This window comes from Sorex fumeus, unplaced genomic scaffold (assembly GCF_029834395.1).
Source record: "Sorex fumeus unplaced genomic scaffold, SorFum_2.1 ptg000018l, whole genome shotgun sequence".
NCBI classification, from domain to species: domain Eukaryota; kingdom Metazoa; phylum Chordata; class Mammalia; order Eulipotyphla; family Soricidae; genus Sorex; species Sorex fumeus.
In genome coordinates this window covers 23,431,500-23,456,827 of record NW_026606075.1, presented here as the reverse complement: position 1 = coordinate 23,456,827, position 25,328 = coordinate 23,431,500, and the positions used below count along the sequence as shown (strand labels likewise).

General features: G+C 38.7%; 1 protein-coding gene and 1 pseudogene across 1 annotated transcript in view; one reads left to right on the top strand and one right to left on the bottom strand.

The window, feature by feature from the left end:
* The window catches only part of SCAMP1 (secretory carrier membrane protein 1), a 94,594-nt gene that overhangs the window by 22,236 nt on the left and 47,030 nt on the right, over window positions 1-25,328 (top strand). Inside the window, exons 2-4 of the mRNA XM_056112525.1 lie at window positions 2,112-2,189; window positions 21,405-21,503; window positions 22,730-22,838. Coding sequence (XP_055968500.1) covers window positions 2,112-2,189; window positions 21,405-21,503; window positions 22,730-22,838 — 286 coding nt within the window. The remainder of the gene's footprint in view (window positions 1-2,111; window positions 2,190-21,404; window positions 21,504-22,729; window positions 22,839-25,328) is intronic.
* Window positions 16,813-16,909, bottom strand: LOC130021899 (uncharacterized; annotated as a pseudogene).

The window sequence follows — 25,328 nt, the reverse complement described above, 5'->3', positions numbered from 1 at the left end:
AGAATGATTTCATTTCCCATTTTATTGTTGAGTAAGCCCCAAATTTTTGTCAGTGCCTTAATTTTGGTTTATCCTTAGCAGTTACTTTTTGTGAAATTATAGGTTTCTTATGTAATAGCTTCTCTCATTTGGTTAAGAGACAGGTGAAGATGGGTCTAAGAGCATTAATGAGGCTAAGAAGGTAGGTAAAGACAAGACTAGATAGAAATCTTATATCTTATTTTGAGGAATTTTATTTAATCTTTAACTTAGTGGAGATCTTTTAAAAGTCTAAATGGGGATGAAGGATTTTAAAGGGGAATGACAAGATTAGTTCTTCATCTTTGAAAGATAACTGATGATTGTTGAGGCCAGTGTTTTGGAGTAGTTACGGAAAAGTAGGAAGAGCATTTGGGAGTTCTTAGATATGCACATTCTCAGGTCCTACCCAGATCTAGTGGGTCAAACTCTGGAGGGACTGTAGCTGTCTGGGTTTTATTACATTCTAAAGCACACAGAAGTTTGAAACAAATGCTCCAAATACTAACGAGTCTTCAGTGTAATTTGCAAATGCTGTTATGAATTATGTAGTTAATTTTGTTGATATCATATTTGCATTTTGCATTTACAATCAAGATGAATAGAGTAAGTTACCCGAAATTTTTGTTTTAGTTCTTTATATGAAAACATGATGATAAATGAACAGGTGTAGATTTATGCTTTATACTTGGAAAATAGTCCAGAGATTGTCCAGGATCCTGTGGGAATATAAACTACAGTCAAGTGGAGATCATGGAATGGAATAAAACAAGTAAAAGGAATTTGATTTCGAATGCTCTAGATCATGTTTCCCGGGTGGTATTAGTCTCTGATGCAACTTGTGGGGAGACTTTCTGTTTGTTTGCTTAAAGGGGGTAGGTTGGGGAGTGGGGACGCTAAAAATGAGTTTAGGAACCTCTGCTCTAGAAGTTGCTTGTACATGGCATTGATTTGTAATGCCTTACTTAAGGCTTTGGAAAGGAAAACTAATTGAAGATACTGTAACGGAGGGGACTCTGAATTCTGGAGCTTGAAGGAAGAAAGAATGTGGGGTTTATTAACGCACATATCTTCGAAAAGTTGTGTCTGAGAGTAGAAGGAAATGTTATTTTTGCATGGTATTTAAATTTTTCTTTTTATACTTACTGAACATTTTATAACTTTTCCTACGTGTGTTTTTTTTTAATGTAGGAGTATGCTATTTATTCAGCCATTGAGTAAGCTGACTGAATTGGGCATGAACTCCACATTACTTTTTTTTTCAAAAACATTTTTTAATTGAATATTTGTAAGATAGACCATTAAAAAGCTGTTCATAATTGAGTTTCAGTCATACAGTGATCTAGCACCCATCCCTTCCACAGTTTTACATTTCCCACCACAATGTCCCCTGTTTCCCTACTACCCCCCCCAACATCCTACCACCCTATCCCCAGAGGCACTTTACTTTCTCTCTCGGTCTCTCTCTCTCTCTCTCTCTCTCTCTCTCTCTCCTCCTCCTCCTCCTCCTCCTCCCTCCCTCCCTCTCCTTTTCCTTTTCTTACATGTATTTTATTGTCAGAAAAAAATAACCTTTGGTGTTGGAACCACAGTCTCTGGTACTTGGTACTCCCCATTGTCTGGGTAACCCAGAGGGTAGGGGATTGAATTTGAGACTCCAGAGTGCAGTGGGTTAAGGCCCTGAGCTCCCTGGCCCCATGCAGATAACTTTTTGCATACAGAGAAGAAAGGCAACGCAAACGATTAAAAAGGGGTGAATTTTCTATTTAATGAGACTCTAGATTTGCAAAGACACTCTTATACAATAGTTTCACAGAGCTATTAGGAGAGATAGTCTACTTTCATTCTTTATGTAATATCAAGTAGCTCATTTGCATCTAACCCAGTTTTCATTTGTTTTTCTTTGAGGGTGTGAGGGCTGTGAGTTTAAGTTTCAGCCTTGTTGGAATGGGACTGAATGAATCTGATAACCTGCCTTATTTCCCTATTTTGATGGATCAACAAAAGTACAGATAAGACAAAAACTTGGTAAATATCAAACTGTCTTTTAAAGGATGATAATCTCTTTTTTTTTCCTTCAAATTTTATTCTAGGATCCATCAGTTACGCAGGTGACAAGGAATGTTCCACCAGGACTTGATGAATATAATCCATTCTCGGATTCTAGAACAGTAAGACTATTCTTAACTGGAATGCTTTTAAATGATGAAATTAGCTAGTAATTATATCTTAGTTGCAATTTAATTTTTAGTTTGGTTAACCTTCTTTGTAAAACTGTTAATTTTATTTAGAATTTGGCAAGTTAAAATTTTCTGTTTTTCAATTATTTATTTATTATTTATTGGTTTTTGAGCCATACCCAGTGCTGTTCGGGGGTCTCCTGATTCTGCACTCAGGAATTAACCCTGTGCTCAGGAGAACATATGGGATGCTGAGGATTGAATCTGGGTTGGCTATGTGCAGCTCCTACGTGCTGTACTAGCTGTCCAGCTCAGCTTTTTAAAAAATAGCAAGTAATACCAGAAGTGATTGAAAATTACCATGAGTGTTGTGGTGATGTGCTAAAAATTTTCTACTAAGTCCCACAAAGTAAATTGCTAATAATTTCTCAGACATTGTAAGTCTTAATAGAGTACTTCAATTAGGAAAGCATGTTTTTGGTGTAGATAATGTGTTCATGGTGACTTAGGGTGATGCTTTCTTACAGTGAGACACCTAGCTATGGAACTGTACATTGAGTATTTCTAAATTTGTGATTTGAATTAGGTTGCCAACCTTCTTTTCTGGTAGGCTGGAATGTCTGAATTTTTTCTTTTAAAAGTTTTTATTTATTGAATCACCGTGAGAACAGCCACAAAGCTTTCCAGTTTAAGTCTTGGTCATACAATGATCAAACACCCATCCCTTCACCATTGCACATTTTTCACCACCAAGAACCTCAGTATACCCCCCCCCCCCCCACCTCTCCCTCTGCCTGTGTGGCAGAAAATTTCCACTTTACACTATCTGCTTTGATCACATCCAATATTACATGGAATATCTGAATTTTATCTTATCTAAGAAAGCATTTTTCTTCTCAGAATTTGGTCTTGGTTTATAAAAGGTAGGAGTGTTGGCAAAAATCACAGAGAACGAGAGACTTCCGATCTCTGTCAGAAGGACCACATGGTGAGCTTTATTTTACTACCATCTCACAGGGCCGGTTTGTGTGTTTGTTTTAACCTTAGATGTTTTGTTGTGAACTGTTTTTGAGAATTATTGAGACTTTTCTTTCCCCAGTTCCTCTGGCAGATGATATTATTTCCTATGTGAGTCTTTGACTTAGATATCACTCTCAAGAGACTCTGCATTTTATTTATTTTTTAATTGAGATTCTGTGGTTTACAGTGCTATTTTAATGCTGATTTCTCATGCACATAATTCAATACCACACCCATCACCAGTATAGCCCCCTTCCTCTCCCAGGGCCTCTAAGACCCCTTCCTTCTAAGTGCCCACCTCCACTCCCTGGATATGTGGATCAGTTCTCCCATTATGTTGCCTTTTGACCTTTGTTGCTACCTTGCTGTGTATCTAGGAGACTCTTCATTTTAAATGTTGTTGGTTAATTAGTCTCTGAAAAGATAAGGAAGTTTTTTAGTTGTATGTTTGAATTTATATGCCAGTAAGATCCTTACTTATAACCCTTGCTGATGTTTTTCATAGTCTAGAAAATATTCTAAAAGATTAATATAGATTTTACTTGGAATTTTTTCAAGATTTACTAACTTTTTACTTTCAGAATTTTATACACAGTAAATCATTAAAATAAAGTTAAGGGGCCAGAGAGATATAATGTACAGGGGTTAAGGTGCTTGCCTTGCATGTGACTGACCCCAGTACGATCCTTCGCATATATATGGTTTTTTGAACACCACTGAGTGATGCCTGAGTGCAGAGCAGTGAGTAAGCTAACACACAGTGGATTATGACCCACACCACTCCACCTCTCCCCCCCTCAAATAAAATTGAATTTACACATTTCACTTGATTTCAAAACCTTCATCGAACAGCTTTTACTTTTGTGTAGCAACTTCAGCTTAGGTTAGGACAACTTATTGCTTACTGAGAAAGTAAATTTATATTCAGCCACATAAAGTAGCTGATAAGTTGACGGGTTTTGACATACAAATACAGTAGTTTGATATGGCTCAGTCTTATAGAAAATTAGTTCATGAATATATGAAAATGCAACTTGTATTAATTGGAAAGGAGGAAAAAGAAGAGCTGGTATGTTTTATACTGTATGTAGTTATTCTACTCATATAGCTGAGTAGTATATTTTTTACATTTACCAGAGGTTTTTTTTAAAATCCAGTCATGTGTTCAAGGACACTTGGATTGTTTCCAGATTTTGGCTTTTGTGCATAGTGCTGCACTGAACATAAGATTGCAGGTGTTTTTTTTTTCTAAAGAGTGTGAAATATTTTTTTTTCTTCACCTAATCAGTTGCCACATCCTGTCACACCTCCAGTTGATATTACCTGTCTATACTTTTCATTCCTGATAAACTCCTAATTCATGTAACTCCTGAAATAATACAATGTCTATATACCTATGTGTCTCTAATTTTGTTTTTTAACTTTTTTTGGGAGGAGGGGGTTCTCTGACAAATTATTAACCTAAGCGAAGATCAGACTTGGTCTGCTCTCATTAGAAAAGTATGCATCAACCATGTGTGACCTACTTAGTAAGGCCTGTGGGATCTTCTGTGAATTGACCTTACTCTGTTTCAAAAACTACTTCAGAGCTTGAAGTTTATGACACAAAACACAGGGAGTTCCTGAAGATATCTCAACTTTTATTCTCTGATGTTCCATTTACTTCTGCTGACATCATCTCTTTACTAATCTTCAATCTATCAAGACTCTCCCCTAAGCCTTTTATTGATCGTTGAACAGAGTCAAAGAGACTGTGTGGTCAGGATTCCCGGCTTCCCTCGGTTTTAAAATCTTCAGCTGAACAAGACCAACCTGATGCTCAGTATTGCACATTTTCTATTTCCGTAACAGATTACCAGAAAATTGACAGCTGGAAACAGCACACGCTTTTTTATGGTTTCTGTGGGACAGATCTGGATTCACTGTGAAGGATTTCATAGGGCAGTTGAAGAAGGTATTGGTGGGTTGAGTCACATCTCTAGGCTTATTAATGTGAATGATCTTTGAAACCATCTGCTGCTAAGCTCATTCATGTTAGCGATAGAATCCTGTTGTTTGTATGACTGAGGGTTCTTTTTGCTGCCTCACAACCCTCATTTCATGAATGCTAGTCACAGGGCCTAGAATTTGCATAATAGTTATTGTCACATGGGCCTTTCTAACAAGGATGCTTAATTCATCAAGACTGCTAAGGTGGCACCTTATATACTGTCACCTAATCTAGTGAATGACTTTATCTTCTGTTGGATAGAGCATGTCCTGTCCACACTAAAGAAAGGAGGGAAAAACAATTATTAAAGCTGCTTAAGGTTCTGCACACCATTTGGGGCCCCTTATTATTTCGGACCCAAAGATAAAACCCCAGGACCATGATCATATGATCATACATGCTGTGCTGAGCTACATCTCAGGTCCCAAAACTTGTTACTGAGGGCTTTTGTTCGGTCTTGTTTTAAACATACACTCTTATGGGAATAAAATGGCACATTAGGATTAAGGTAGTGTCACTCTGCATCTCTTAATGCCTATCTAAAAGGGCCAAAGTGCTGCCTCAGGACACCAGACCCTTCTTATTTCATCCTTTTTTCTTTTTTATTAGTGAGATACCAGGAGGTACAGTTGTAGATTGACAAATTTTGTGCCTCTTATTTCATACTTTCATTGGGACCGATTTCACTTTGCCCTTGATTTTGGTTTGTTTTCTCCACAGTAAACCCCAGGCTCCATGAACATGTACTGTAGCACCTCTCAGTTCCTGAATTTGACAGTGTTTTGCACATTCTTTATCTCTTGCTTTCTATTTCTTGAATTCCTGCAGTTTTCTCCTCTCAGTGTTTTGTCTTTTGCTGTGTGGAATTTTGTCTATGAGGATACTCCTTTCCCTCTAACTTTCTCAAAACCCTATTATAATAGGGTTTCGGACAGTTACGTGTAAAGATAGAGTCAATAACTTCTTTGCTTTTTCTTGCTTTTTGCATTCTTTACTGTCTAAAGCTTTGCTGCGTAAAGCTCCCACCTGTGACTCTCAGGTCATCCTGTTACAGTTAAGACTACTGCTCTTTATGGCTGTCCAGTCATCTGTTGGTTTCTGAATTGCTTCTATTTGTTTCTTTCTTTTTATAAAATTCCTTAATTTCAGTTACTTGCTCACCATGGCCTTTTCTACCACTAATCCTATGTTGAGTCCTTAGCTTGTGACTATCATTACTTTGACCTTCTCTCTTCTATTGATACTTGCTTTCTTGTTAGTCTCAAGTGACTCCCGTGGCTATGTGACTCAATCACTTACCTCTTTGATAATCGTAAATTCATGTATCTTTCAGTCATTTTTCTAGTGACTTGCTCTAAATTGTCTATTTTAGCCATTTAACTGCCCACTCTTTTTTGAAACGTCTTTTCTCCTCACTCTCAGCTGATGGCTTTTTATTTCATTGAGAAAATGGAAACAATTAATAGAGAGTATCCACAGACTCTCAGTACCACATCCATCTACTTTTCCAACTTTTATAGCCATAATGTGCTTTCCTGCTGTAATAGACAAACTATCTGTGCTTCTGTCTAAAGCCATCCCCTCTTTATGCCCGATTCTTTCTATCCACTTTTGTTAAATAGGGGCTGGAGAGATAGTACAGTGAGTAGGACACTTACCCTGTACCTGGCCAACCAGGGTTTGATCCCTAGCATACCAGGTGATTTCCCAAGCACCACCAGGACTAATTTCTGAGTGCAGAGCCAGGTGTAACCCCTGAGCATCTCTGGGTGTGGCTCAAACCACCCCACCTCCCCAAACAAAACATTGTTAAATAGCTCCTCTTCTTCATTACTAGTTTTTTCAACTTCTGTTGGTTCATTTGTATGGTGGAATGTGTGTGTATGGGAGGGGCAAGGGTTGAGGGTGGGTTGCCCACTACTACTCCAACAAGACCTGGAATTCTCAGCTAAAAACACCTTAGTATACCTCATATTTTAGACAATTTAACTTCTCTGTGGAGCTCAGTTGTGAGGCAGTGAAGTCAGTCATAGGCATGGCGGCAGCTGTTGGGGCATCAGCAGAGAGGAAAACTTGGCCTGCCCTCTTCCTCAGGTCACCCCAAAGGTTTCACCTAGGGACTTATGTATCTGAGAAATTTTTATGGCTAGTTTGGGCCGATGGATGTGCTTACATGGCAATGGTGGGGGGAAGTGTGTGTGAGTATGTATATGTGTATAATATATATATTATAAACATATATAAAACCCTTTCATTCCATCTTAGAATGAAATAAAAAATTATCAGTGTAACAACTTTCATTGAGTTATATCGTAGAACTATTTAAAATGTACAATTCAAAGCCTCTGTTGAAAACGGTATGGAGATTCTCAGTAAACTTAGAATTGAACTGCCATATGACTCAGCAATTCCACTTTTTGGGTATCTACTTTCAGGACATAAAAACACTTTCAGAAAGACTTAATGCACATCATTATTTATTGCTGCATCCATTAAAATAGCTAAAATATGGAACAAACGAAGGTGTCCAGCAATAGATGAATGGACTATAAAGATGGGGTATATATACACACAGTGAAATATTATGCAGCTGCAACGAAAGATGAAATGCAGTTAGCTGCATCTTGGTTGGAACTGGAAGATAACACGTCAATGAAGTAAACCAGAAGACAAATAGGATGATCTTACCTGTAACACTGTAGCACTGTCCTCCCATTGTTCATCGATTTGCTCGAGCGGGCCCAGTAATGTCTCCATTTTTGAGACTCGTTGTTACTGTGTTTGGCATATTGAATACGTCCCAGGTAGCTTGCCAGGCTTTGCCGTGCGGGCAATATACTCTAGGTAGCTTGCCAGGCTCTCCAAGAGGGGCAGACAAATTTGACCCAGCCCAGCCGCGCCGGCTGCATGCAAGGCAAATGCCCTACCGCTGTGCTATTGCTCTAGCCCCTGTGGTATATAGTATAGTGGATGAGAAAATGTATCATAGTTAAGGGGTGGAAGCCTAGATCACCATTGACCCAGTGTTTAGAGAGGAGCAGGAGAGAGAAGGAAAGAAATCCAGGGGGAAGGAAGAGAATGGGAAGAGAGAATGGGTAAAGAGGTGTCAGGACTTCAGTTGTTCTTGTGATACAGGAGAGTAGTATGACTGTATATTCAAAACACAGACTCAGCAACACGGGAAATATGAGTCCTAAGCTGCTGCCACTGGAACTTTGTAATGTGCCTGTCGAGTTGACAGGTGCAGGATGGGGCTGGGGCTGAGGTGGGGATGGAATATGGAAACATGGGTGGAGGGAAGTTGACGTTGGTGGAATTGGTGTTGAAATATCAGAATCTTTAAACTCAACTATCAATAACTTTGTAGATCACCATTCTTTAAATTAAAATGTACAATTCTAGTGTAATCATAGAGTTGCAGAGCTGTGAACACATCCTAAGTTTAGAACATTTTTATCACGGCCTGGTGATGTAGTTCAGCAGTGGAGCTTTGGCCTGACATATGTGAGCGCAGCACTGTCCCCCGACTCCCTCCCCCCCAAAAAAGGAAGAATGTATTTTAGTAGTTTTAATAATTCTCCGCTCCTGAAAAAACCCTTTTTTTGGAGTGAGGCAGGCACTGAGCTCAGAGATCACTCTGGGTAGGCTTGGGCAACTGCATAGCGTGTTGGGGATCAAACCCAGTTGGCCACATGCAAGGCAAGCACCCTAACCCCTGCATTGTTGTTTCTTCCCCCGCCTCCCCCCCCGCCCCCCGAAACCTTTTAACACAGGACAACAGTGTAAATGTGCTGTATAACTGACATAGACAGGGAAGGAATTAGGAAAAAGTTTGCCTCTTATGGAAGACTGTTCTTTTCTGTATACATCACAGAGCTTAACGACTACATCTTTCAGTTACTCCCTTAAGTTTCTTTATGCTTGTAAAAGGACTAGTAAGTATTCTAACCTGTCCTTTAGCATGTCAGCATCTGTCAGATCTTTCTGTTCTTGATCAGATGTCTTTGATCCTGTCTCTTTTGTGTTTTCATATACAATGTTAGGAAGCAAAATATGTTCTGCGGAAGGAGTTAATGCACTACAGATGCTGAACAGTGAGCTTTGATTCAACTTTAGGAGCTAAGATTAGTTGCACAGACCCATGGATGATTTCTGATTTACTAGTGTTGATATATGTATATAATAAAAATCACACCCTCTCATGCTTACAGTGAAAATTGCCATGGCAACCACCTAGAAGTGACCAAATCGATTAAAATATGAGTGGCAACTTGCCTTCTGGAAATCATCACAGAAAAGTCCTCCCTCTTTGAAATATCATGCACAGTTTGCCCCTTATTAACTTATTCTTTCTGCAGCTACAAAACCTAGAAATTTGTGTAGAAGTGGCATTACTACTTCTGAATTATACCTGTGCTCTTGATCTATGCATGTGCTCTTTTAATAAACTCTGTGCTCCTCTCTTGCAGTATCAATATCCTTTTACTCTGGTTCACAGTGCATGTTATGTAATAAACTTTTACTTAGAAACAATCCCGTTTATTCTTTTGAGTATGCTTGCACTCTGGTTCTTGAGTGTATACTATTCTCTCGTAAACCTTTTATGTACCCTTTTTTCTCTGCTCACTCTTGAATTTTTTTCCTGTGTGAGTCAAATGGACCTGGTTCCCTGATCAGGACCTACTTACACAACTGCTGATAATTTAGAAAACTGTCTGGTAGCTCCTCAAACAGTATACCTACATACACAGAATATAATTACACAAAAGCAATACTTCATATTTACTGGGTACTGACTGCACCTCCTCTAAAGTAAATATTTCCTTTTCATTTATTCTTCCTCTCCAGTCCTAGGGAACTCTGATTACTTTATAGATCTGTATATTCTATACATTTTATGTAAATGAAATTATATATAATGTGTGGTCTTCGGTGGCTTGTTTCTTTCACTTAGCATAATGTTTTCAAGATTCTACTATGTTTCAATGTGTATGTACTTTTATCCGTTTTTGTAACACATTTAATTATCAGTAATGGGTATTTAGGTTGTTTCTGATTTTGTAATGCTATGAATTTTTGTACAATATATTTTGTGTGGATGTGTGTTTTATTTCACTTGGACTTATAATTTGAAGTGGAATTATGTTTTATGTATGTAGGTATACTGTTTGGGCTGGAGTGATAGCGCAGCAGGTAGGGCATTTGCCTTGCACATGGCCGACCTGGGTTTGATTCCTCCGCCCCTCTCGGAGAGCCTGGCAAGCTACCGAGAGTATCTGTCCCGCACGGCAAAGCCTGGCAAGCTACTCGTGATATATTTGATATGCCAAAAACAACAAGTAACAACAAGTCTCACAATGGAGATGTTATGGGATCCTACTCTAGCAAATCCATGAACAATGGGAGGACAGTGCTACAGTACAGGTATACTGTTTGAGGAGCTACGAGAGAGTTCTCTAAACTATCAGCAGTTGTGTAAAAGTTGGTTTCTTCACTTTCTTGTCAACGCTTTTCTTTAACTTTCTGCTTAACTCATCTAGTAGATGTAAAGTAGTACCTTATTGCAGTTTTGATTTGTTGGCTAATATTGAACTCTTTTTTTTTTTTTTTTTTTTTGCATTTTGGGCTGCACCTGGCGATGCACAGGGGTTTCTTCTGGTCTCCTGGCTCTGCACTCAGGAATCACTCCTGGCGGTGCTCAGGGATGTTGGGAATCGAACCCGGGTCGACGATGTGCAAGGCAAACGCCCTATCTGCTATGCTGTCGCTCCAGCCCCTGAACTCTTTCTTTCATGCATCAATTGACCATTTGTTTATTTTAGAGAAATAACGAGAGAGCTGAGTTCTTTGCCAACTTGGGATCCTTTGATAGGGAGGTTATTTTTTTTGTTGTTGCTGTCTTTGTGGTAGTATGTGAATTCTGGCCCCATCTCTGCAAGTTGTTAGGGTTATAATTAGGAACTCTCATGGTAGATTTCCCTTTATCTTTTTCTTAGTGCAGAGTTAGGGTGAAGCAGAAATTTCTGTGAAGCTGTTCCCCCACCCACCCCACCCTGCCCCGCCTTTTCCCTTTTTTTTTTTTTTGTTTTTATATTAGGAATCTTGCCAGACAGTGCTCAGCATTTTCTCCTGGCTCTGTGCTCAGAGATCATTCCTGGCAGGACTCAGAGGACAGTATATTTTGAGGGTCGAACCCAGGTTGGCTGCTTGCAAGGCAAGCATCCTACTCCCTATATTCTCTCTCTGGCCCCTGCTTATTCACCCAGGACGGTGCTTTTAGGAAGTCCTGGCTATGCAGGGAAACCTTAGGTTGGAAATGATCTCGCATGTGGAGATCTTTACTTGATTTGATGTTGCATCAGGTCTGACGCTTGGTCTCTAGCAAATTAAAATGATGGTTTTGTGAATGACTCGGAAACAAGGCCCTTGTTGTTAGGAAAATATGCAATTTTCCTACTTTATGGTTTCCCAGAATTTCCTGTCAGCTCACTTAAACTTGATCCAGAACTTTTAGGTATTACAGATTATGGGATCTCTACAGATATGTTGCTAGAAATGGAAATCTTGAGTAGATTGTTTTATCTTTTTTACTCATGTGCAGAAATGCAAAATTGTAAAAGAATTAAAAGCCATCATGACATAGATCATTAACAATTATGTTAAAATCTGTACGTGATGTGCTCAAGTATGTTGTGACTAGAGAAAATACTAGTTTCCAGAGTTAGGCTCTAGCTAATGTCAGCAATTTTAAAAACACTGTTATGGTAAAAGCTCTCAGATTATTATTGTTAGTAGAGATTTCTGTATCCCCAGCATCTCTCATGTTTGGTGTTCTATAGGCAAACTACAACTGCTCATGTGTATCAGATTACTTAGGTCTAACTCAGCATTAATTCTTATCTATACTAATGTACTTAATAATTTATTTAAAGCAGTGAAGTATTTATAGCATGGTTTCAGCTGGGTGAATTCTTGGGTAATTTCATCTGTTTTTCATGAAATGTGATGCCAAACTAATTTTGCTATTGTTTTCATGTTGCTACTTATTAGCGACTGAGACCATAGGCCCTTGGTATTCTAGTTGAAGGGCAATTAGGATTGAGTAAAGGCAAAGGTAAAGGCCCTCCCATTGATCGTCGATTTGCTCGAGCGGGCCCAGTAACGTCTCCATTGGAGACTTTGTTGTTACTGTGTCTGGCATATCGAATACTCTCGGTAGCTTGCCGGGCTCTCCGAGAGGGGCGGAGGAATCGAACTCGGGTCGGCCATGTTGGCCGCTTGTAAGGCGAACGCCCTACCCGCTGTGCTATCGCTCCAGCCCAGGATTGAGTAGCTTAATATTTTCTGTTAATATAATACATTGAAATGGAAGGAGTAGGCATTTGGACAGAATTCAAAATTATCTTGGTAATATGGTTATAGTGAAGATAAACATACTAAAAGTTTAAATTCCATTGTTGTAAGTATAATCACTGTTAACATTTTGGTATATTTAAATTGTATTTTAAAATTTAAAACTGATTATACTGTATATGTATTTGTATTAATAGTTTGCTTTTATCATTTATAATTGGTAAAGACTTCCCTTATTTTGTTAAATATTCTTTCCAAACTTTTATAAATAGCTACATAATATGCTTTCAAAAGGTTGGATTGAAACAACAGATCTGTTATTTTTCTTTTAAATATTTGGATTCCTTTGAATGTTAATGCTATTGTAAATTGGAGTGAGCATCCATGGAATACACAGAGTTATGTTTATCTTGACATATTATAATTTTGGGGGAGGAAGTTTTGGACCACACCCAGCAGTGCTCTGGGGCTCCTGTCATTGTTTGTGCAGTGCCAGTGCTCCAACCAGGGTTGCCATATGCAGGGCAAGTACCTGGACCTTCATACTATTTCTCTAGCCCTATATTATTATATTTACTGGGTGTATATTGGTTATAGCGTATAAATATTTCTATGGTTCTTACACTGTCACTGTCCTCCCGTTGTTCATCCATTTGCTCGAGCGGGCACTAGTAACATCTCCATTGTGAGACTTTTTACGATTTTTGGCATGTCAGATATGTCACGGGTAGCTTGCCAGGCTTTTCCTGGCAGAAGATTATAGCAAAAGATTACATTTCATCCTGTGCTTCAAATTGTGTTCTAGGATTACTATAGAATTAGTTTATGCTCCCAGTATGTGTTTGAAAATACCTGTTCTATTACATTTTTCCAAAAAGGGATGGCAATCTTATGCTAATAGTGCTCTAAAAAATAGATGAAATGTATATTTTTTACTTTCTGAAGAGGTTGATATTTTAAAATTATTTTTATTGACGTACAATGAATGTTTTGAATGCTTGTTTTAGGGACACATTGTGAATATATACGGGGCCCACCACTTAAAGTGCTAGTATCACTCCACCAGAGTCTGCTGCCTGGCTTCTTACACTGGATTGTGACCCCATGTGGAGTCACATAACTGAATGTGAAGGTCTCAAATTTGGCGGTAGTGAAAGGTTTCTGAATGTGTAACAACCAAATATTGGTTTAAAATTCACCACATAGGGGCTGGAGCGATAGCACAGCAAGTAAGGCATTTGCCTTGCACGCAGCCCACATGGCCGACCCGGGTTCGATTCCCAGCATCCCGTATGGTCCCCTGAGCACCGCCAGGAGCAATTCCTGAGTGCATGAGCCAGGAGTAACCCCTGAGCATCGCCGGGTATGACCCAAAAAAGCATAAAAAAAAATTTCACCACATGATGATGAACTGGAGCCCTTTCTGGCAGTGCTTTTTCCTGTTTTCTTTCTCAGGAGTGAGTAAAGCCTCAGAAGCCTTAATCTGAATGACACTTTAGCCCACATTCTGCTTCTCACTGCTCAGAGTCTGAGATTTGTTTCAGTAGACCTGTCCTATTCCCTTTTATTTCCTGCCTTGCTTTTTTTCTTTGTAAACTATACGTGTGTGAAATCCTATGTATTTGTCTTCTTCTGACTTGTTTCACTTAGCCTGACTTCTGTTCTATCCACATTATAGCAAAAGATTACATTTCATCTTTTGTTGTTTTTTGTTTGGGGGCCACACCTGGCAGTGCTCAGGGCTTACTCCTGACTCTGTGTCCAGGATCACTCCTGGCTCTTTCTTTTGGGATCATAGTTGCTCAGCGGGACTGTATGCAGTGTTGGGGATTGAACCCAGGTCAGTAAGACAAGTACCCTACTATTTCTTCAAGCTCAGATTTCTTCTTTTCTTACAGCTAAGTAACAGTCTTTATTTTTCATGTCCAGGGATTATTTTTTAGCATTTTTTGGGGGAGGGCTACATTTGATGATGCTCAGGGATTATTCCTGGCAGATTTGGGGGACCATTTGGGGTGCTAGGGATTGAACTGGATTAGCCGTGTGCAAGGTAAACTCTCAATTCACTGTACTGTCTGTCACTCTTGCCCTGCATTGCATATGTTATTTTTTTACCATAAATTCTTTATTCATCATTTATTGTTGGGCACTTGGTTTTTTCCCCGATTTTGACTATTTTTATAACAATGCAATGAGTCTAAGTATGCATGTATGTTTCGAATTAGTGTTTTCATGTTCTTTGAATAGATACCTAGGAGTGGAATTTCTAGATCAAATGACAGTTCTATTTTCAAATAATTTTGAGAAATCTCTAAACTCTTCCATAGGCTGGTCCAGTTTATATAGATTCACCAAAAGTGAACAAATTTCCTTTTTCTTCACATCCCACCATCACTTATTATTTCTGACTTTTTTGATAACAGGCCATTCTCCTTGATATGTGGTATTGTCATGTTGCCATTTTTGATTTGAATTTCCCTGATAAGATGCATTTTTACACATGCCTCTTGGTCATCTGTATGCTTTCGTTGGAGATTTGTTTGTTCAGCTTTTCTCCACCATTGTTGAATAGTTGTGTTTTATTGTTGAATTTTGTGAATTCTGTATAGATCTTGGATATTAGTCTTTTGTCAGATATCTGATGTGTGACTATTGTCTCTCATTTACTAGGACGTCTTTGGTTTCAATGGAATAGCTGGTTAAGAGCTTTTAGTTTTATGTAATTTCATGTCTTTAGTTTTGCTTCTGCTTTCCTTACCAGTGAAGTTGAATTTCTGAAGCCACCACTGAAGCCGCTGTCATGGAATTGATTTGCTTAATTTATTTATTTTTCAATGTTTCAAGTCTGACATCTAAGTTTTCAATCCATTTTGAATTACCTTTAGTGCATAACATGAGACAGTGAACTTAATTTCATTTTTTCTCCATGTGGTAGCCGTCCAATTTTCCCAGCATCAGTCGTTGAAGATAATTCCTTTTCTCATTTTATGTAGTTGGATCCTTTGTTATAAATTAAGTGCTCATGCATATGAGAATTTATTTCTGGACTCTCAGTTCTATTCTGTTGGCCTATGTGTGCCTTTATTCCTATACCATAGTTTAAAAAAAATTACCACTTTGTAGTGTAGATTAAGTCCAGGGAATGCAATGCCTCCAACCTTTTTTCTGAAAATTGTTTTGGCTTTTAGGGTTTTCTGTAATTTTGTGGATCACAATCACGATCACGACCATCCTGTTGTTCGTCAATTGTCTCGAGCAGGCCCCAGTAATGTCTCCTTCGTCCTAGCCCTGAGATTCAAAGCTTTTTCAGGGTTAGGAGAATGAGACCCATCATTGTTACTGGCATTTGGCATATTGGGTACCCCACGGGGAGTTTGCCAGACTCTGCCGTGTGGGCAGGTTACATTCAATAACCTGCCAGTTTGCGAATTTTGTGGAGATTTCAGTAATATTTGTTCTAGTTCCTCAAAGAATATCATTGGGATTTTGATAGAAATTGCATCTTCTGTGTGATATATATGTATAGTATGGCATATTAGTATATAGTGTCTTGAATAATTGCATTGGCTGTATAAGTCATCCATGTTCTTTATTAAGTTGATTTCTAGGTACTGAGTTCCTTTTCTTTTTCTTTTTTTTTTTAATGTAGGAGTACTGCTATTTATTCAGTCATTGACTAAGCTGATTGAATTGGGCATGACAGTTCTTTTTTATATAGTGATAAAAGTGATTGACTATTTCTTTTTTCTAATTCAGTTGTAGAAAATGCAACAGTTTTTTCACCTCTCACTTTACTGTATTTCCCTATTGGCTTGAAATAATTTTTGTTGGTGTCTTTAGGGTTTTCTGAGTATATCATCTGAAAATAGTGATAAATTTAGTACTTCTTTTCCAGTTTGGAACGTCTTATTTATTTTTGGTCAAATTATGGCTGAAATTTTCATAACTATGTTGAACAATAGTGGTGGAAATTATATATTTGTCTTATATCTGATCTTAGAAGACAAGCTTTCAAGTCAGAGCATTAGTACAGCGGGTACAGCACTTGTCTTGAATGTGTGACTAATTTGGGTTCAATCCAGACCACATATGGGACTGCCAGGAGTGAACCCTGAGTGTAGAGCTAAGAGTAAGCCCTGAGCACTGCTCTGTGTGACCCGCCTCAAAAATAAAAAAGAAGAAAAACTTTTGAGTTTTTTACTGCTAAGCATGATATTGACTATGGGTTTCTTGTATATGACCTTTATTCTGAGATGTTTCTTCAATCCCCATTTTATTGAGCATTAAACATTTTTTAAATCATGAATAGGTACTACACTTGATCTTAGCCAATAGGCCAAGAAAAGATGAATAGGTATTATATATTGTCGAAAGTAATCTCTACATTTATGGTAATAAGAATGTTGTATTTTGTTGTTTTTGTTAATGTTCGTGGCATGTTCAACAGTTTTTGCTTCCTTGATGTGAGTTCCACATGGTTATGCTGTGTGATCCTTTTATTTCTTAATTTTTGGACCTTTGTGTTTTGGACCTCATCAAACAGTGTTCAATGACTACTCATACTACTTCTGGTTCTGCGCTTCCGTGGTGGATAGTTACTTCCTGAGATGCATGTAGTGCTAGGGATCAACTCTGAGCCTCTTACATGCAAAGCATGTGTTCAGCCCTTTGATCTCTTTGATTCATATACTAACATTTTAATGTGTTGAATTTTGTTAAAATTCTGTTGAGGATCTTTGCTTTCACTGTTCTTTAGGGATAGTGGTATGTAGATTACTCTTCTTTTTTGTGATATCTCTCTGATTCTGGTATCAGAATAATTTTGTTCTTTAAAGAAAAATGTTTGGGGGGCTAGAGCGATATAGTACAGAGAGTAGGGCATTTGCATTGCATGTGGCCCATTCAGATCCCTGGCACTGTCAGGAGTAATTACTGAGTACAGAGTCAGGAATAGTCCCTGAGCATCACCAGGTAGGGCCCCAACTCCCCTACCTTTCCCCCCCCAAAAAAAACTGCTTGGAAGAGATCCCTTCCATGGGAAGAGCTTGAAAAGAATATGTAGGCAGTAGGTTATCTTTGAAGTTTTGCTGGAACTCTATAGTAAAACCATCTGGACCTGGTCTTCTGTTTTGGAGGAACATTTGATTTCTGTTCCAGTTTCCTTGCTTGTAATTTCCTGTTTAGGTTTCCTATTTCCTATAGGTGGACCAGACCATACCTAGTGGTGCTCAGGGCTCTGAGTTTAGGTGCTCCTGGAGGGGCTTGGGGGATCATTAGTGTACTGAGGATTTAACCAGTCACTTGTAAGACAAGGGCCCTGCCTGCTGTTCTATCACTCTGGCCCCACTGATTGAGACTTTGTCTTATCATCTTGGTTTTTAACTTTTATATCCACAGAGCTCTCAATTTTTATCTAGTCAAATATTTCACTTTTGTGGGGTTTCTTTTGCCTTGCCTCCTAAATGTTTAGAATGGCATTTCAATATCTTATCCCCAGATACATGTATCAATGTGTGTGTGTGTGTGTGTGTGTGTGTGTGTGTGTGTACACACACACACACATATTTGGATATATGTATATACACATACACATACTAGGACATTCTTGTATTCTAAAGATACTATACAAAATCTGGTTAATTTTTTTACATTTGGTTTTAATTCTTTTGGAATCTAATAAGATAAAGAAATATGATCCCCCAACCCCCATGGATGCTTAAGTATCCTAGCAGCATTTATTGATAGTCATTTCTGTTCCAACATATGAATTGTTCTTGAGGATATGCTTTATTTAGTATTTCCCCTTTTTGTTTTCAGTAATTATGAAGTGGTATGTCATTGCTTTTCACTTGGATTACTGATTAGATTCGATCGTTCTGTAATCATTATCTTTAGTGATAATTTGTTTCTTTTATTCTTTATTCATATTTTCTGCTCATTTTCTCTGGCTGTATTATGTGAAATGATAATGGCCTGCCATGTATTCTGGGATATATTTTGTTGTAAATTTTATAACCAGTTTTTCCTTGTGTTTTTTTTTCCTGGCTCTGCACTCAGGAGGTACCCCTGGCAGTGTTTAGGGGACCATATGAGATGCTGGGAATTGAACCTGGGTCGGCTATGTGCAAGGCAAATGCCCTACTTGCTGTGCTCTCTCTCTAGCCCCCAACCCTTGTGTGTTCTTGACTTTTCTCTATTACCGAATTTGAATTTTGTGTGATTCTTATGTTTTTAACCTTAATAAATACTTATTGAGCACTTTTGTATTTCATGTAGTTATAGGTACATCATAATCAAAGATTTCTAGAGACTACAGTGGAGGAGTTCTTACATACCCTGAATTCATAAAAATCTTCATGTGTGTTTTCCTTGTAGTGTTTTAATTTTTGGCTTCTAAATTATCAACCTACCGTAAGACTTACTTTTTTTGACTACACCTGGCAGTGCTTAGGTGTAATACTATAGTACTATTAGCTCTGTGCCACAATGGTAGGGGGACCATATGTGATTATGGGAAGCAAGCTATTAACTTTATATATAGTGTCTAATGGGAAATTTACTTCAATGTTTTAATTTGAGTAATCGGTTTTCCCTAAAAAAAAAAAATAGACACATGCTAATACTTATTTACTATTTCATACTGTCACCTCTGTTGGAGATCAAACATGCATCGTGTAGGGTTTTATGCTCTTTCTGTATTAGTGGTGTCTTCTGATTTGGTGATTTTTCAGATTTTTGAGTTTCTTATTATAGCTGCTTGCTGGCATGCTTTCTTGCCCTCTTCCCCCACTTCCTCCCTCTGTCTTTCCTTTTTCTGTCTGTGCTTTGAGCTCCTCTCCTCACTCCCCCCCTCTGCTTCCTTTCTTTGTCTTCTTACAACCGGTTGAAAGAGTAAATTTTTTTAGCTTAAAAATAGAATATTGAATGCAATCTTTCTATGTTTATCCCTTTCTTTCTGAGTCATTTCGCTTAACATGATACTTTCCATGTAGTACCACTTGTATGTAAACTTCATGACTTCGTCTTTTCTAACAGCTACATAGTACTCCATTGTGTAAATGTGCCAGAGTTTCTTCAACCAGTCATCTGTTCTCGGGCACTCAGGTTTTTTCCAGATTCTGGCTATTGTAAAGAGTGCTGCAATAAACAGACAATTGCAGATGTCACTTCGGCTATACTTTTTTGCCTCTCTGGGATATATTCCCAGGAGTGGTATTGCTGGGTCAAATGAGAGCTCAATTTCTAGTTTTTTGAGAATCATCCATACTGTTTTCCAGAAGGGCTGAACCAGTCGGCATTCCCACCAACAGTGAAGGAGTGTCCCTTTCTCACCACATCCGCGCCAGCACCGGTTGCTTTTGTTCTTGTGGATATGGGCCAGTTCATCTGGGGAACATAAAGTAACAAAATAGGAAACTAACACCCAAGTATGGCAGAGATTAGTACCAGGAATTTTACTCAATGACCCGGAGGACAACCACACATGTTAGGGGAAAAGGGAGCTCAGAAAGAGAAGGGAACACCAAATAAAGGGTGTTGGGAGGATCCGCCCACGATGGGAGAGCATGCTGAGGGTAGACTGTTGACCAAGCATGATTGCCACTCAGTGCCTCTTTTGCTGACCATGGCACTCAAAAGGAGAGAGAGGGAAATGCCCTGCCACAGAGGCAGGGTGGGTTGGGGGCTGGGGGGGAGGGGATGCTGGGATCCGTGGTGGTGGGAAATGCGCACTGGTGGAGGGATGGGTGTTTGATCATTGTATAATCGAAACCCAAGCACAAAAATGTGTAAGTCTACAACTGTACCTCATGGTGCCTCACTATTAAAAAATAAATAAATATAATAAAAAAATAGAATATTGAGAAGAGAAGGCAGTGATATAGAAGTGTGTTTAAAAGGGAAAAGGCGAAGTACAGATTCCTCTGATAGCAGTTTGCTGAGACCTTCCAGGTATTTTTCTGGCACAGGCAGAAGAAAAGCAGGCTGTTTGTGCATATGTGTACTTCTGCCTTATTTCATTTAGAGTTCAAAAAGACAGTTTTTTAAAAGTTCTACCCAGACCTTTTGATGTCTGCTTTTGTGTATGCATACATGATACCAGTAGTAACTTAATTCTCCCTTAATGAACTGGTAAAAATTACTTGATTTGTTCTTAAATCTTGATACTTTCCAGTACTGCTAATCTTGGTTAACAAGATGGAATTATGCACTTTATTTTCTTTTTCCCTAGGGCCTCTTTTCTTAGAATTCTGCTTTGAGCTGTCTGTTTACTTTCCTTAAAAAAAGTGTTTGTTGCTGTGAGGTCGCACCTGATGTCCTCCCGGGGCCACCGGCCCCCGCATCTCAGTCAGTGCCTTGCCCATTCATGGCCTATGCTCTATCACTTTACCACTTCTCCATCTCCTGAGTGCTCATAATCTTTCCAGGGCATTGGCATGTAGCTTTCTTAAGTGAGAATTGACAGTTTAACTTGATGCGAATTTTTTAGTTCAAGGCTCTTTCTAGTTTTTGAAAAGGAAATAAAAACAAAAGGAAATGAAAACAAAAGGAAATGAAAACAAAAGATTTTGTTTGTTATATGTAGTATCCTGGAGGAGGAGAATGTTTTTGGTGTAGTGCTAGAGGTATTGTGCAGATTGAGGAATCGAGATGAGTAAGTAGAAGAAAGAGGAGCGCTTACGAGGTTCTTCGCCACACACTTGACTACTGAAGGAAGGGGTGGGGGGCGGGTGGTGAAAAGCAGTTTCTAGCATTTTATTTTTTATTGGTGTTTATAGCTCTTAAAAGAAGTTGAAGTTGTATACCTGTGTTCATGTCATTTATTCTTTTTAAAATCTTTTTAGCCTCCACCTGGCAATGTGAAAATGCCTAATGTACCCAGCACACAGCCAGCAATAATGAAACCAACAGAGGAACATCCAGCTTATACACAGATTGCAAAGGTCAGTGCATATTACACATGTGAATTCACACAGGAAATGACAATATTCATAATATTTGCTTTAAGAGTAAAATAGTTCTTCATACAATTCTTATTTGTTAATTTTAAAAAATAATAATTGGGGGAGGCCAGAGAGACATTGCAGAGGTTAAGGTGCTTATCTGCATGTGGCAGACCCCGGTTAGATTCCTGACACCACACATGGTCCCCAGAGCAGTTCCAGGAGTGATCCCTGAACACCGCCAAGAGTAGGCTCCAAGCACTGCTGAGTGTGCTTCCAAAACCAGAACACTAAAAATAAAATTTTAATTTGTCTTTTGGGCTGCACTTCTTCCATAGCGTGAATTGTATGAAGGGTCACTCATGTAATTTGTGGGGGAACCAGATGTTGCTGGAGATTGATTGAACCCAGCTGCCTCTGTGCACAGCATTTGCTCTCGTTCATTGAGCTCTCTCTCCCACCCCCCTAGTTACTTTTTAACTTTACTCATGAATTTGAGCTAGCTGCTCATCAACACTAATAGTCTTTTTTACCTGATAGCATTTGCTGTATCTCATTATTAGCATTGCTGAATTCATATGTTATCCGGGTCTTTATATTGTGATTTTTTTCCCCTTTGGTTTCACTATTTAATGTGCAATACCATTAAAATAGCAGCAATAGAAAAGTACATTTTTTTTGAGAGAGAGTTTTCTGGCTAAGCAAGAGACAGTGGTAGGAAATTTGAGGTGGGAGAATATAAGAACAATATTGATGAATAGATGCCTGATATTATTTAAAAGCAAATAAAATTATGAAACCCCAAATTACTAAGATATTCTTTTTGCTCATTATCTTACTGAAAATAAGGTATTGCATTTCTTTTTCACATTTGGGTATCCTAACTACCGTTTATCCCACTTAAGAGACAGTTTATTTTGTTTTCTCTCATCTGTTTTCCTCAATTGTTCTGTTTTTCATGTGTATAGATTCTGTTAATTTTGTTATTCCAATTACCTTAGCACTGTTACTGAGAGATTTTTTTTCTTGTCCTTATGTCCTCAGCATTTCCACTGAGGACTTGTATATAAATGAGATAAAAATGGGCCCAGTGTCTTCATAATAATTTTTGAAATTTTTATCTTCAGTGATTTCCTATTATTTTGAAAGCATTTGAAAAAAAACTTCGCATAGGATATACCGTAGTTACAGTATTTTATACTTCTAACTTGCTATTTTCTGTTTAGGAGCATGCCTTGGCTCAGGCTGAACTTCTTAAGCGCCAGGAAGAACTAGAAAGAAAAGCAGCAGAATTAGATCGTCGAGAGCGAGAAATGCAGAACCTCAGTCAACATGGTAGTAGGATTCTAAGATGTTTAAATTTAAAATAACTTGCAGAAACTTTAAGTTGTATCTACACTAACTCTGTGAAACATTTGTTTTGCAGAAAATTCCTGCCCTGTTTTTCTTTCTCCTAACGAGATTAGACAGTAGATTTCCTTTTTTAAATAAATCAGTTAGTTTTTTTTAATGAGTCACCATGAGATACAAAGCTCTCTTCATAAATGGGTTTCAGTCATACAATGATCCAACGCCCACCCCTCCATTAGTGTCCATTTCCCACCACCAGTGACCCCAGTTTCCCTCCAGCCACCCCCCCACCCCCCCTTTTCCAGACTGCCTCTGACAGGCACTTTCTCTTTCTCTCTCTCTCTCTTGCTGGGTCAAGTGGAAGCTCAATTTCTAAATTTTTTTTAGGAATGCCCATATTATTTTCAGAAGGACTTGTACCAGTTGACATTCCTACCAGTATTGAGTATGAGAGTTATTTCCTCCCTGCATCTAACGGCCAAGACCCAGAGACTATAAAACCCAGCTCCCGGAGATGCACAGCCGCATTTGCAGCCGTGCGACATCTAATTATCTCATTCTTACTTTGGACAACCTGGCAGGCTACCGAATGTAACCTGCCCACATGGCAGAGTCTGGCAAACTCCCCGTGGGATACCCAATATGCCAAATATCAGTAACAATGATGGGTCTCATTCTCCTAACCCTGAAAGACCCTTGAATATGGCACTTTTTAAAATCTCAGGGCTAGGGCGAAGGAGATGTTACTGGTGTCTGCTCGAGGCAATTGACGAACAACAGGATGATCATGATCATGATCTGTGCCAGCACTAGTTCTTTTTTATGTGTGCCAGTCTCTGTGGTGTGAGATCGTATCTTATTACTATTTTGATTTGTATCTCCCCGATGATTACTGATGCAGATCATTTTTTTCACGTACCTCTTGACTATTTGTGTTTTCTTCTTTGAGGAAATTTCTGTTCATCTCTCCCCTCCATTTTTTGGTGGGGGTTGGTTGTTTTTTCTTGTAAAGTTCTACCAGAGTCTTCTGTATCTTTGATATTAGCTCCTAAGTAATTTCTCCCATTCTGTGGCTGTCTTTGTATCCTGGTCATTGTTTCCTTTGCAGTGCAGAAATTTCTTAATTTAATGTAGGACTGATGTTGATTCTTAACCTCTGATTTATTCTAATCAGTTCTAGATTGTCTGCCTCATCCTCTTAGCGTTTCTGAGAAACATTAAAAAAAAAAGTGATCACTCTAGGAAGCCTAGATTATTTCCATGATGTCAAAGTGTAGTAAAATGAATTAATTATTTGCTCTGAAATCTGTTCAGACTGTGATAACCAGGAGTATCTTTAGGGCAAGTTCAGCCTTGGAGTAAGAAGGAATGATAAATCTGGATTAGGAAGTCTGGTAAAGTGATAAGACTAACTGATGTTTTATACTCCACAGATGTGTGCAGTCCGTGAGGCTGACACCTAAGGGTAGCAGATACACAGGATAGGAAGATTGCTCTGTGGCGCTGGAACCCTGCCTCAGGAGCAAAGGGGAGAAGGCAGCTGGAATAGAGAAGGGATCACTAAGAAAATGATGACTGGAGGAACCGGTCGGGATGGGAGATGTGTGCTGAAAATAGATAATGGACCAAACATGATAACCTCTCAGTATCCATAATACCCAAAAGTAGAGAGAGAGTATGGGGAATATTGTCTGCCATAGACACAGGGGAAGAGTGGGACGGGGAGAGGGGGCTGTATACCAGGGATATTGGTGGTGGGGAATGTGTGTTGGTGGAGGGATGGGTGTTTGATCATTGTGTGATTGTAACCCAAACATGAAAGCTTATAACTATCTCACGGTGATTCAATAAAATTAAAAAAAAAGACTTAACAATGATTTCTTCTTAGAATGTATACAGACCACTTGAGGACATGTTTACTCTGCGCCATTTTCTTGCCTTGCAATATCAGAAAACATCTATAATAGAAGAAACTAACGATTTAGGTTGAGCTCACTATTTTTAAAATGTCAGTAACTAAAATATGACCTATTTTTTTAGGACTGACTAATTTAAGTTTTTTCCTAGGAAAGATGTTGTAGTTCAAGTAGTTAATTAAGGGTGGGAGTCTCTTAGTATAGTCTGTGGAGGGGGGCTAGTGGTAGAAACAATCTTTAGGTTTGCTCCCAGCCTCCTCCTACCCCGTGAGAGAGGAGGCACGCAGTTTCTGAGTCTTTGTTCTTTTGTTCACTGCTGCTTCTCAGACAGTCTGAGAAATGTAGGAACCACTTGAAGTTTAAAAAGAATTTTAAATGCTGGAGGCATATTGTTGGGGAGAATCAAATAGACTGTATTGCTCTCATCTTTAAGAAGTATGTAAAAATCTAATTTTTTTTGTCTTTTTGCTGCATATAGACCTTTAATGCATACTTAATTTCCAGCGTTTTTTCTCTGGCAAATCCCTAAAGTGGAATTCTTCATCGTGGCTCCCAACAG